Source organism: Stegodyphus dumicola, chromosome 2, assembly GCF_044657685.1.
Source record: "Stegodyphus dumicola isolate Sdum_Otavi_A_Nest chromosome 2, ASM4465768v1".
In the NCBI taxonomy this organism is placed as follows: domain Eukaryota; kingdom Metazoa; phylum Arthropoda; class Arachnida; order Araneae; family Eresidae; genus Stegodyphus; species Stegodyphus dumicola.
Window position 1 is genome coordinate 249,047,667 of NC_140769.1, and position 14,765 is coordinate 249,062,431.

Genomic DNA, 14,765 nt, shown 5'->3' on the forward strand with positions numbered 1-14,765 from the left:
AATACATCTTGAACTGATAGAAAGTTTATCAACAAATGCGTTCATCTTGGGATTAAGGAGATTTATTGCCAGAAGAGGTCGTCCAAGTATTATTTACAGCGACAATGGCACTAATTTCGTTGGAACTGAAAATCTTTTAAGATCGATAGATTGGAAAGAAATAGAATGTAATTCAACTAGTATGAGAATACAGTGGAAGTTTAATCCCCCAACTGCTTCATGGTGGGGCGGTTGGTGGGAGAGGTTGGTACAAACAGTGAAGAAGATGTTGAGAAATGTTCTCGGCAAGTCCTGTGTCTCTTATGAGGAAATGTTGACTATACTTTGTGATATCGAATCAGTAATCAACTCAAGACCCCTTACGTACCTTTCAGAAGATCCAAATGATCTTACGGCACTAACTCCTTCAATGTTTCTACAAGATGTGCACGACATCGGAGTGCCTGACTTAGACTACCTGGATACCATTAATCTGACAAAAAGATACAAGTTCTTGCAGAACTTAAGAGAACATTTCCGCAAAAGATTTCGTGATGAATATTTAGCTATCCTAGTGCAAAAACCATCTAAACGATCTACTCGGACTATCAACAAAAATGACTTGGTGTTTGTCGGCAGCAACAACAAGAAGAGAATAGATTGGCCAATAGGTCGTGTTGTAGAACTATATCCTGGGAAAGACAACGAAGTACGTGTTGTCAAAGTGAAAACTGCAACGGGTGAACTCCTAAGACCTGTGAAACGTATTTATCCTCTCGAACTTGATAGACCTAACTTGTTTAGTGACTTCACCATGAACAGAAAAATCTCTGCGGATAAGTGTTACAGTGATATGAACTATCAAACTAGATATGGACGTAAAACTGTAAAACCTGTTACATATTTTTAAATTGCTATACTAATTTTTGTTTCTTTTCAGTATTTTAGAAATTTAATTGTCCTAACAGTTGTCAATTGGAACATGTTATCTGGATATGGTATGAATGTAATGTAGAAAATGTTTAGATGTGTAATCCTTATTTGTAAGTATTAATTTTAGAGCATTAGTTACTTTTCATATTTGTGAAAGTTGTACTTGAATTTTTGTTTGATTATTGATAAATTTTGTTTTGATTTTCCCATCTTATCGAGGTAAAATCAAAAGGTGGGAGGATGTCACATTCTTGCCACTAGGTGGCGGGCATCTCTTCCTTTACTTTTGCTGTAATTAAGTTCCGAGAAGCAGTCGAGATTGGAACCGCTCTGAGGAGCGTAAAGACTCAGAACTAAAAATGTACTGTTTTAAAATAATTATCACCTACCTTGTAAATAGTGTATATTAGCTTTTTATTCCAATAAATAATTAAAAGACAAGATGGCCTGCTAATTGTAATAGAAACTCTTACTGGAAAACGTGATTATTAGAAGCCTGGCGTCGAGAACACTGAAGATGCAGCAGGTAAGGAATTTTACATTAATTTTATTGTAAATAGAAGAACCTGATGCAACAGTAATATTACATAACATTATAAGAAATTATAAGATATTAATTCATTACTTTTGAGAGCTCATAAATTTATCATTATATAATTTGGGTATTATAAATACATGATCAAAAATAAAATTTCCCATTGAATGTTTTGCTGTTTTTAAAACTTACTGCGAAAAATATCTTTTCGAAAAAAGTTATCCTGAATTTTATGTTATAGGATTTATAAGAGAGGAAGAGGCTTGAGCTGTGTGTCTCATAAATCTCTTGTTTATAGCATCTTTGACTTCAAAATCAGGACTCGATGTTATCAATCAAAAGCATGTTTTAAAAAAAGTCTATAAAAGACTGCTATGGAAATTAGACTTTTACATTTTCATGATGCCTGTAGTGAGCTAAAAGACTGACCACATTCAGGATGATGTCACAGTAGATACATGTGGCATGGCTTATCAGCAGATACATGAGCATGGGCTTATCAAGATCTTAAGGTATATAATATCACTTTGTTCAACAACTGCATATGCCTAGCTCTAAAAAAGAGCAAAATCAACAAGAAGACATGTATCTATCAAAGCTTGACATGAGAAAGTTCAACTTTACACTGATTCCATTCAAAGTATACAAAGACTGATAGTACTAGCTAGATCCCATTCAAAGTATACAAAGGATGGAGCTTCTACATCTATATGAAACTCGCACAAACTGAAATGAATAAAATAAGCTGCTTAGACACCAGTTGATAAGGATCCACTCATACAAAGCGAGGATATGTTTCTGATTGTATTCAAATAACATAATTGCTTAAAAGTTACTTCTATTCGGCATTATCACAAAATAATGAATTTAAAAAAACTGCAGCTCTCGTTCACAAATTTGACATGACGTAGTTGACTTAAGTTATTAAACATGCTGTTTTCATAGCCCAAACCTTTCACAGCAAACTATCACATTTTCCAGTTCCTGAACTAAGCCCTTGAAAGACTGCCTTTTGTCAATGAAATCAATGAGAGACTAGCAGACATGTTTGCTAAGTCAACTATGTTTTAGATGGATTGGATCAGAAATCTTCTTGAATACTAACATTTCATCCATGCAAGAGTGTTTATTTTTTGTTATCTACTTTAGGTTTGGTACGTGTTCATGTTATGCTCCTGAGCCATGTAACTTTTCACTTGAATTAGCAGAATTAAGAAGAAAATAATTTCAAGTCAATTTTTAAACACTTTAGATAAATTCTCCATTTAACTTATGAAAATGACAAGTTGGTTATTGATCATCATTGGTAACTGATGCATTAAATTGATATTGTAAATAAATGAAGACCAAGTCTAGCATCTTGGTATGCTAAATATATTACCAAATTTCATTAAAAACAAAACACACATATATCAAAAAGTTAATGTATTGATTACATTAAAGTTTTCATATGTGGGATCTTAAAATGATTTATTGAAAAAAATATTTTTCCCTGAGATTTCTTTTGTTCATTTTCCTTGAAGATATTTAAAAGAAATAAAAATGAATATGCATATGTACATTTAATTAAAATATTTAAATGCAGTTATTTTTTAGTTGTTTACATACATACAAATGGATACTATTTATGTACTTTGATTCTGAACTGATTAATTATGAACAGAGTAGCAATTTTTACCATATCCTTTAACAAAATAACTTACTCTGAAATCATGCAAAAATGAAAATATTTCATGCTACGAAAAATTTTGCAACCTACAATTAAAAGCTTGATACTTTCATCTAATTTTCATTCTCTAAACTAATTCTTCCCTCCCTCCAGTCAGATGGGTAATGTTTTACAGGTAAATGCAAGAATGAATATGAATACTGGAAGTTTTCTTTAATTTAAAAATTACTCGTGTTTCAAGAATTCATTTAAAAATTACCTGTGTTCCAATAATTTATTAGTTCTTCTTTAGACATCACTTTTGGAATCTGAAATGAATATCAGAAAATGTAATCATAAGAATTAAATAAATTCATTAAGTATGCAGTAAAATTTAGTTATCTTTTAAGACTAAGAAGAACAGGTTAAACAGAAATTTTCCTCTACAAGCAATGATTTGAGTGTTTTTAATGCATTACATGATATGCTGGAGTAAAACAGTACAGGACTGGCTGAAAGGGAACAGGAACAAACTGTTTTCTAGACAGAGATACAACAGAACAAAATCTTTATACATTCGTAATTTGTGAAGTGTAAAATTATATATTGGATACTTTTGAAATCACCTTAATAGAAAGGAGGAGGAAGAGAAGAGGAAAACAGTATTAAATCAGTATAAGACTGTATAAATTCAAAACAAAAATTTAATAATATGATTTTCCCCAACTGAAATGCAAAGCTGGCAACATGTCCATGTTGTTTATATGAATTTTGATTTAACATAAAATTGTAGAAGAAAGTTCTCTTGCTTCTTAGGTACTTTGAGTCCATAGAATATCCCAGATGGAGGCTAGTATTAAAATATATAAGACCTAAAGCATCTTGCACAAATTCAGTCAAGTTTTAAAACCAACCCAAGAGGCATCCTCCCTTTTTAATATACAGGGATGCACATTCTCAATACGGTTAAGCATTATGCTCCAGAAAAAATCCTGATTATTGAAAAAGTTGATTTGACATCAGAACAGTTTTCAAACAAGTCATTAGTAATTACACTGGTGTGCAAAAATTAAGGACGAGACTGTTTTTTCAATATAACTTTGTACTTTTGTACAAAAGTTGGAAAGCTTTGGTGTTGATTTGGAAAGCTTTTGCTTTCCAAATCAACACATTTAATACCGTAAGATCGCCAATACGTAAGGACATGAATAATGTAAGCAACACTTACTAAAAGAGAAATCAGAGGGATAAAAAGAAGCTTTATTGAAAAAGTAGCATGGAGCGCAATGCGACTGAAGGCCGAAATATCCCTGTGATGGGTGTCCAGTAAGAAACATCCGGTCTTTAATAGGGGATATGATCTCCCCTGACTGCTAGGCAGGTTTCACAGCATCTGCCCATGCTGAGAATGAGGGTGTCAATGAGTTGTTGAGGCATTGCTGCCCATTCGTCTTGCAGCGCCAATCAAAATAAAAAAAAAAAAAAGCTTAGGAATCGTTACTGGTAGTAAGGTACGAGCTGCCAAGCGTCTGCCTAGAAAATCCCATACATGCACAATGGCATTGAGATCCGGAGATCGTGCCGGCCAATCCATATGTTCAATATCCTCACTCTCTAAGAGCTGTTCGGCAGCTACTGTGCAATGACATGGTGCATTGTCGTCCATGAAAAGGAACTGCGGACCCATAGCGCCTCTAAAAAGACGCACATATGGAAGAAGAATCTCGTTACAATAACGGGTCCCGTCGACTGAACACCTGTGAACCTGAGTGAAGGTCTGTACGACAACCAAGCATGATGCCTCCCCAAATGAGAACACCGCCACCTCCATACCTGTCCCTTTCAATGATGTTCGAGGGATGATTGCGGCTTCCCCGCTCTCTCCAGCCGAGTATGCGATGAGAATCGTTACTCAGACTGAATCTGCTCTCATCTGTAAAAAGTACTCGTCCCCATTCATTGTCTCTCCAATTCCGGTGTTCCCGGCACCACAGAGAATGCCTTCTCCGATGGGCAGGCATTAGAGGTACACAACATACAGGGCGTCGTGCAAACAGACCACCACCGTGCAGTCTTCTAGCCACGATAAAATGCGATATCGGTCGTCCAGTCGCGTGTGTCTAGCTATTTCTCCCGCTGTCTGCCGCCTGTTTCTTCTGGCTTGTAAGGCAATATACCGGTGTGGTTCCTCATGGACGACCACTACTAAACCACCGAATAGCTGTTCCTGTAGTTTGAAATTGTCTCCAAAGTTGTGAAACGATGCTGTGAGCAATTCCGAACTCAGCAGCCACACTTGTCACACTGCGGCCTTCCTCCAACTTCCCAATGATTCGACCTCGGGTAAAAGCATCTAGATGTCGTCTAACAGATTGATTATTTGCCATTTCTCGATGAAGCAGCAACTCGGTGTGATTTTAACTGCTATATGGCATACAATCTCTTTGCCAGAAATACTGATCTTACACCGACAACATGCTTTATACTACTCAGAAACTCTCCCATTACGTCTACCTACATATCTGCACATGTGCTACCGTACATCACCTTACTTAATCTCCTGATTGGTCTTTCTGTACGCTCTGCCTCTTTGTTCAGCTGATATGCTAATTTTTGGACTTCGTCCTTAATTTTTGCACACCAGTGTACACTTAGAAACTACGTAAATATTTAAAATTGGCCAAAAAGCACAAAATAAGGTAATTTAATTTCAGAAAAGTTTACTTTAGATGTCAAATATTATATTTTTGACAATATAGTGACAAGAAAGGTATATTTTCGTATAAGCAGCACAGCATTTTTCAAATAATGAATAATATAGTCTTAGCTGTTATTTATTATTACAGAAAATATGCAACATAAAAGTTACAACAGTTAACTAAAAATTAAAAATTAACAAAAACCTGAATTTTCTTCAAAACAGTATACAATAATTTAGGTTAAAATAACAAGCCGAATAATGATTATTGGAGAAGCCAAACAACAAGAATCAGCATAATAATTGTAAATTTTGCAGGGTTAGTTTAAATGGTTAAACTACAGAACCATCTTCCTCAGCTGCTAAAGTGCAAATGAAAATTACAATGTGAACTGGAGATTACAATAATTAACAATGGTTCTGTTGGGAAAAATCTTTTTAACGATTCTACATATTTTATGATGTTGATCTGAATTATGAAATCAGAATTTCTTCACTGAGAATGAGATTTGAATATATGGGTCACTAACAGTCCTGATGACTGCTCATAGGTACCTCAAAAAATATTTTAAAAGCAGGCCTATTTCATAAAGATGACTACCCATTATTTACTTATACTGCACACATAGAAGAAAAAAAGAACAAGAAAGAAAACACGTAAGAAAAAAATTGCCCAGCAGTATATAGAGCTCAATTTCTAAAATTAGAAGCACCTGAGATTAGCGAAGTTCATAATTAGTGAGCAAAAATAAATTAAACAACAATGAATAATTAAAATGAAATAAAATGAAAAGAGATCAAAATATTATTAAATTACAATAATACATAGTAAGTTAAAATATCATAAGAATTCCATAAAATAGCAAACAGAATTAAGTATACAGTCAAAAGTCGTTAATTCGGACACCCATAATCCGGACCTAAAAGCTACAAACTTTCTGCGCATGCGTCACGTTCACGCATGCGCACAGGTGTTTACGAGTGCGCGTAAGACCTTTACGGCTGCAAACATGTTTGTGCGCATGCGCGTTTAATGTGTAACGGATGGTGTAAGCTAAGCTAAAATTATTTAATTCAGTTAATGTTGCAGATTGCGTTGTTCCTTAATCTTCGAATTGGATCCGGCTTATTATTTTTTGCAGACTGTTAGAGCAATTTCATAAAAGTAAGCTTGAACTTTCGATTATGTCAAATAGAATTTCCAATATATATTTACTAATATGTAATTTGTATCTACAAAGCGAAAGTATGTTTCGAAATCCGAAATCTGTTTATCAATTTCACGCTGCGGATTGGAAGTTGATCTGTCAGCACTATCGTTATCTTCAGGGCAGATGTTTTTATTTTATTTGGCTTATAATTCCTTACTAAGTGTAGTATTTCATCTCGATGTGCTCCGTCTTTGATATGATTTAAATCAAGTTCCTCGTCATTATAATTCGCTTCCGATAGTGAAGAAAGTGACCCATAGGTTATTGAAAACGAAAACATTTTGATTGACAAATTAGTCGGTATTCTCAACATAGCAATTATAGGACTTGAACAGCGGAACTTTGTTAACTAAACAAGAAATTATGTCTGTTTAATAGAATTAAAGAGAAAGTATTATCACATGAAACGAAGCAACTTACATTGAAAGAAATGTTTAATAAAGTAAACAAATAAATATTAAGCTTTTTCTTTTTGTAAATTTTGATACCCTTTAGATCATAATTGTTCTTTATTTCATAAATTATGGTTTCATATTTTTAATTTTGTAATTTCTTCATGCCATCTTACCAGACTTAAACTGATGATCTATAATCCGGAATCGCCGAAGTTCCGACGAGTCCGGATTAACGACTTTTGACTGTATTAATAATAAAATGTTATGAAAATTAAATAGAATAATAAAACAAAGGAAAGCAACAACAATAACACATGGTTTCAGACAATAACGTAACAACAATAACACATGGTTTCAGACATAAAAGAAAAAGCATTTTAAATAGTGTACTTTGTACTCATACTGCAGTGGACCACACAAAGATAAGTAAATCATGTGTGCAGTTACTGCTTCCAAGCTTTTATGGGGATTTCCTATATGTTTTTACCACCAATCCTTGAATTCCATATCACAGATTATGTTCTTACTGCATTAATATAAATATTAACAAGACATAGTGCACAATAAAAATTAAGCTTTATTTCGGAACTTCGCAAACACTGCCCGACAGCCTGCCTGTTTCGCTCTGCTCGCTACTTGTAAGAAAACTCTCCTCTAAGGTTGCCACACTTATTGGAGGGCGCAAGGTGCGCTCCTTATCACCATCACCACAGAGTTTCCCCCCAGTTCCTTTAATGGCTATTCAAAGGAACGACATAGGTTATGAAATTATCTCAGAGTATCCGTACTGTCGGGTATTTTTTACATGATTACAAAATTAGAATATAAAATTAGAAAAGATCAAAATGCAATTCAATATATAACAAGGTATTGACACATATAATAAACATGAAATAACAAGAAATATGTTAAGATATGAATTTAAAAAAAATGTTTTAAATCGTTATGTAAGAAGCAAGTTTCTTAGGGAAGTGAACATGTCTTCCCGATCTGGTGACAGTTTGTGTCTTAGAGAGTTCGTTTGCAGATTTATTCTGCTGAACTGTCTTTAAGTCTTTATTTGTTTTCAGTTCAGGCAAATTAGAGTCCGAAAGCAAATAGGCTGGTTTCACACGGTCTATAGACACAGTAGATTTCAGACCGTTAACATCTATTGTGAAAGTTTTGTCCGTTCTAGAAAGGACTTTATGCGGACCTGTATATGGTTGGCACAGAGGTGGCTTTACTCGATCGACACGTAAGAATACATGCGTACACGACTTTAAGGTAGCACTTACGTAACATTTTTCTTGGCAATGTGCAGATGTTGCTATTGGATTCAATTGTTGCATTCTATGCCGAAGATTCGTGATAAATTGTGTGTCATACAGAGATATTTTAGATGACGTTATCATATCACTAGGCAGCTTGAGAGTTGTGCCGTACACCAGTTCAGCACAAGATGACTGTAGATCTTCCTTTACGGCTGTCCGAATACCAAGCATAACAACTGGTAGTGTTTCAGTCCAGTTATTGGTCTCGTGAGCCTTGAGAGAAGATTTTAAATGTCGATGAAATCGTTCATGTTCTTTTTGTCTCCAGGTTCTGCTAAAAAAGTTCTGTATGTGTTCGGATGACATGGATTTCCAGAGTACGGTGATAGCTTTTACTGAATCAAGCACATGGCAAGTTGGCACTTCCATCTCCTTTTCAGCATCGTGAATTGCAAGCTTTCACAAGTCACTTGCAATAAGATCTCTTCATAACTGCAATAATACTTTCATCCAAAAGCTGAAAACAATTTATATTTGAAAGGAGGGGGATAAAGTGAATCTTTACACTGGTTAAGTTCAGATTATGTATATTTAGGCTGTACACTTGCCCAGTGTCATAAAAACATGCCTATTCTGAGCAATTGTTCAACTATTTAGATGAAGAAGCCAGTTACGAAATCATGAGTTGTTGATCCAAGCTTTCTTATGGTGAGAGTAGATGCAAGGTGAAGTACTATTTATATTTCAAAAACAATGTGGTTTCTCAGACTTACCAATCACCAAAGGTAGATTTATCATTGCCGTCTGCATTACACACATGGACAACAGTGTACTTACTACATGCTTCACCACGGCACATGTCCCTTTTTATTCCGAGAATATGACTTCAGAAAAGGTTGTAAAAAAGTCCAGTTTCATTCCATAATGTAGACATCACACAAGGCATAATTTTTTGTAACTTTGTCAAATTCAATGTTTAGTCATTCAGTCAGTTGTTTGCTCCTTCTTCATTAACTTTATTTGCTTCACCACAAATCACTAATGATGAAACTAAGAGTCTAGTTTGGAAATGGTACTGCCAAACAGTGGAACAAATGAAATCTTGAATGTCTATATTTTTTGCAATCTCATTTGATTTGGACTAAATTATAGATCTACTTAAAGGTACACTGAAAGTGCACATATGATTGAACAATTCTAGAAATAGTTTTAATATCTTCATACTTACCACTGCAAAATCGCTTAGATTTGTTCCCAGAACCCAATGCATCAGCATTAAAAAATTTTCACTTTTAAGTATAGTGGATAAGGTAGATTTGGCAGTTCCATACTTTTCAGGAATTGTACTTTTCTTAAATACACCATGGTCTACTTTCTCTAGGACTTTGAATTTTGTTTGCAGATCTATGCCTGTCTTCTTCCTCTTGGCCATGAATTAGTCTCTTACTGCTTACAATTTAATGTTAGCTACTAGACTACGGTCTACAAGCTCTGTCAAACAGTGCTGCTAGAACTTTCAGAGAATTAAGAATATGGGTGTGTGCTGAAAATTTGTATGTAACTAAACTACAGTCCAGTAAATTTAATGTAAATATTTGATTGTAAATGCTATTTATTTGAATTTTAACTGGTATTATTCATTTAGTATGCTGCATCATACTGACTTTCAGGAAGAGAAGATACTAATTCAACCCATTATATTGGAAGAAGACAGGTAAGTAATTTTACCTGATTAATACAGAATTATCCAAGATTTAACATTAGCTGTACTAGCTGAATTTTAAAGAATAAAAAAGCACATCTGAACACAGAATTACATTTGTTGATTGAAGCTCATTGTTGATGTGATGATCAAGATTGTTGAACAATATTATTCACAGTGGCTATGCTTCAAAGAATATAGTGTATTATGTGAGGTTTTCAATTAAATGGGCTAGAACATTTCTGAATACAGTCCAAACAGAGAAACAACAGGAATAAAATATAAAAAATTTTAAAAGTTTCTGTTAAATGATAAAATATAATGAAGCAACAGACTAAAAAACAGTTCATAATTTATGCTAACCAAAATTCGCATTAAACTTCCTATAAGATCATATACATCGCTGCCAGGACCAAAATTTGCTCATGTTAACTGAGTGTTCACCTTAAGTGAGTTTGTGTAAGTGGGAGGTTACTGTAATGTAAAATATTTTAAAAAAATTTACTCCTTTGAACAAGTATTTTTTGCACTTAGTTATTCTAATCTCTTCCAAAACATTAATTTGGAAACATCATTAAAAAATGGAATAGTATGTGATTTTAATCAATTAAAAAAAATCCACGGATTTAAATTATGGATTTTAATCATAATTTGATCATATGATTAAAATCGCTGTCATCCTAACTTGAAACAATTTATATAAATGACTTACCAATTTAAATTTTATCTTAGGCTTGCTAGACTTAATCCAGCACTATCTCTTCTAATCATTAAATAACCAGTGTTTTAAGAGAAAATTTCAGAAACATAAAAGTGAAATATAAAAAACATCAAGTTTATGACTTCCAAACAAAAACACTGATTAAAATTTTATTCACGAAATTACTTTCATAACAATAAAACTGCTTTAGTGCATATTATGCATTTTCTTTATAGATGCAAATTAATTCCATTAAATATTAAATATACTACAATAGTGTTTTTCGACCTGTGGTCCTCGAAACCTGTCCTTATGGCTCTTCTAGATTTCTAAAAAAGATAAATAAATTAACCTCATGTACCACATAGCTGATAATACGAGCTTGGAAATTACACATGGCAATCATTTATTATGTTTTCTACAAAGACTGATATTTTATGAAATTTATTACTGGTTACTCTTCCTAAACAGTTCCCAGTCTAGTCTAAGAAACAAAGAAAGATTTAAAGCAGTATGACTTTGGTGCTTCTTACCAGCACACATCCAAACATAAGACAGCTATTGAAGAATCGGCAGGCTCAACATCTCATTTGTGAGAACCAATATTTATTTAATTTTCAATAATAAGATAAAAATTATCCACAATCTAAGAATATAAAGTCTTGAATTATTCTAAATAAATATAATTTTTTAGTAATTACATATTAGCACAATCACCTCGGTAGGAGCCGCAAAATTTTCAGAATATGCCAAACTCTGGCATTCATGCACATAACAGTTCTTCAGGCAATCAGGCATATAATAACTCTTCAGTTTTAGCAATCAATGTTGTCATTTTAGCATGCGTTCTTTTTGTTATATTCATGGATTTTATTGAAAATTAATGATATAGTTTGTCTTGAACTCTATTTTAAAACATGCTGTTGTGAGATCTGCCTGGCAGCGACAGAAATCGAGGTACAATTTGCAGTAACACAGTATGCAAGAAAATAGTACTTTTTTCTTTGCTGCAACAGAGAACAAGTGCTTTGAAACTTTTTTTAAATGATCGCTATGAAATTTCAACCAAAACAAAAGTTTGCATGTAAGTATGTATATTATGCAATTTTTAGGTAACTTTTAATATAGTATATAATAATTGTTTTTTAAAATCATACATCATCATTCTTTTTTTTTTTTTTTTACGGAAAATACTTCCAAACTATGTCAAGGTGGTTGCACTTATATGTAAGTACCAATATTTCTTCTATTAACTTAATTACTTAATAACAATCTAGGTATAATCCTAGTACAGTCAAAAGTCGTTAATTCGGACACCCATAATTCGGAATGATCTATAATCCGGACCTCAAAACTAAAAACTTTCTGCGCATGCGCAGCGTTGACACATGCGCATAGGCGTTTACGCGTGCGCGTAAGACCTTTTATGGCTGCGCATATGAGTGTGCGCAAGTGCAGAATACGTTTTCGCATGCGTGTTTTATGTATAATGGACGTATAAGCTAAAATTATCTAATTATCTATTTCAGTTAATGTTGATGATTGCGTTGTTCCTTAATTTTCGAATTGGATCCGGCTTATTATTTTTTGCAGATTGTAAGAGCAATTTTATAAAAGTAAGCTTAAACTTTCGATTATATCAAAGAGAATTTCCGATATATATTTGTTAATACGTAAAGGATCTAAAGCGAAAGTATGTTTTGAAATCCGAAATCTGTTTATCAATTTCACACTGCTCAGCGGGGGGAACGCCGCGACAGGCGTGTAATGAATTGGAAGTTGATCTGTCAGCACTATCCTTATCTTCAGCGCAGATGTTTTTATTTTATTTGGCTTATAATTCCTTACCAAATGTAGTATTTCATCTCGATATGCTCCGTCTTTGATATGATTTAAAACAAGTTCCTCGTCATTATAATTCGCTTCCGATAGCGAAGAAAAGTAACAGAGGTTATTGAAAACGAAAAAATTTCGATTGACAAATTAGTCGGTGTTCTCGACACAGCAATTATAGGACTTGATCAGCAGAACTTTGTAACTGAACAAGAAATTATGTCTGTTTAATAGAATTAAAGAGAAAGTATTATCACATGAAATGAAGCAAAACTTAAACAACTTGCATTGAAAGAAATGTTTAATAAAGTAAACAAATAAATATTAAGCTTTTTCTTTTTGCAAATTTTGATACCCTTTAGATCATAATTGTTCTTTATTTCATAAATTACGGTTTCATATTTTTAATTTTAGAATTTCTGCATGCCATCTTACCAGATTTAAACTGATGATCTATAATCCGGAATCGCCGAAGTCCCGACGAGTCCGGATTAACGACTTTTGACTGTATACGATACATACAGGATTTGGATTGGATTGGATTGGATTGGATTATTGTAATTTGGCACAAAACCTGTCAATACGTGATTTGGTGACATGATGATCGGCAGTAAACGAGTCATTTTGGTGTTGGCGACAATTTTCAAAATCACATCAAGGCTATACTGGGTACTAAGATTTTACCCCAATCCAAAATTAAATGAATTTTAATTTACTGTATTTTTTTTTAAAAAAAGTATTCTGGCAATAATACATGCTAAAGAAACTGCTTGCAAAGGTGACAAGAGTAATGGGTATTTTTCCATTTTGCCCGCACAAACGATAAAGTTGCCAATAATGGTACAACGGATGCCAAACGGAATATCTTCGCTGGTAACCCTTTACACCTCATTTTCAAAACAAGTCACAGCCATTTCTTACCAGATTGATTGTTTTTCTCAATACTGGCATACAATTACATAGAATTTTTACCAGATAGTTCAATTTTATGTCCTAAGGCCATTTGCGGTAACTAAGTCAATCACACGGCTCACCCGAAGGCGAATATATAGAAAAGGCAAAGTCAAGAGTTAAATTCATTAATTCTAATGAGAATGCACTAGCAAAGTAAAGCACTGCGGTTGTACATAATTTCTGAGTAAGCTATTTGTACGAATTCAAATAATTCTTACATTTAAACTTATATTCCAAATTAAAATTTAACTTGATATTACTCTGTGATATGTAGATAATTACCGAGAGAATTATATTTTTTTAGCGTTGTTTACGTGAGATGAGATCACTTGGGGTCGAGATACGAACCAGCGAATCAGGATGTTGAACCATGATAGCATAGTAAATTCTTAAATTAATATCTTTTTACAAAATTTTAAACCATATTAAAAGGTTTATGCCTTCAAAATAAAAAATTCGTAGAACTAACATTTGTTAACATTTTTTATGTGTATACTGTATGTTGTCGCCAACAAAGTCTGCTTGGCGAGATTTGTGCGAGTAATGATAATATCCGCAGAACATTTTAATTATAAAAGTGGACCTCACTTAAAAAAAGTTTGTGAAACGTTTTGCAATAAGAACTATTAATATGAATAGTGTACAGTCGTTTTATAGCTCATTATTTTCTGAAAATTTTTTACCATTCATCAATGGGTGAAAAGTAAAATCTTCACAAATATAATGAGCCGAGAAATAGTTATAACAGAATTTTCGATAGTTTTCAGATATTTAGTATAACAAAATTTAAAATGTATAATGAATTTCAGAACATTTTAGAGACATGTCATATCAAAAGTTTCAGTCCAGTTAGTTACAAAACAAATAACATTAAAATAAATCCAAACATTATTATGAAACAATAAAAATGATTCACTCGAATTC

At 33.3% G+C, this 14,765-nt stretch overlaps 1 protein-coding gene across 3 annotated transcripts in view; it reads right to left on the reverse strand.

The window, feature by feature from the left end:
* The window catches only part of LOC118192658 (MICOS complex subunit MIC13-like), a 60,237-nt gene that overhangs the window by 44,911 nt on the left and 561 nt on the right, over positions 1-14,765 (reverse strand). For all 3 annotated transcript variants that reach the window (XM_085812002.1, XM_035363661.2, XM_035363662.2), the window contains exon 3: positions 3,376-3,424. In XM_085812002.1, the coding sequence (XP_085668128.1) occupies positions 3,376-3,424 (49 nt within the window). The remainder of the gene's footprint in view (positions 1-3,375; positions 3,425-14,765) is intronic.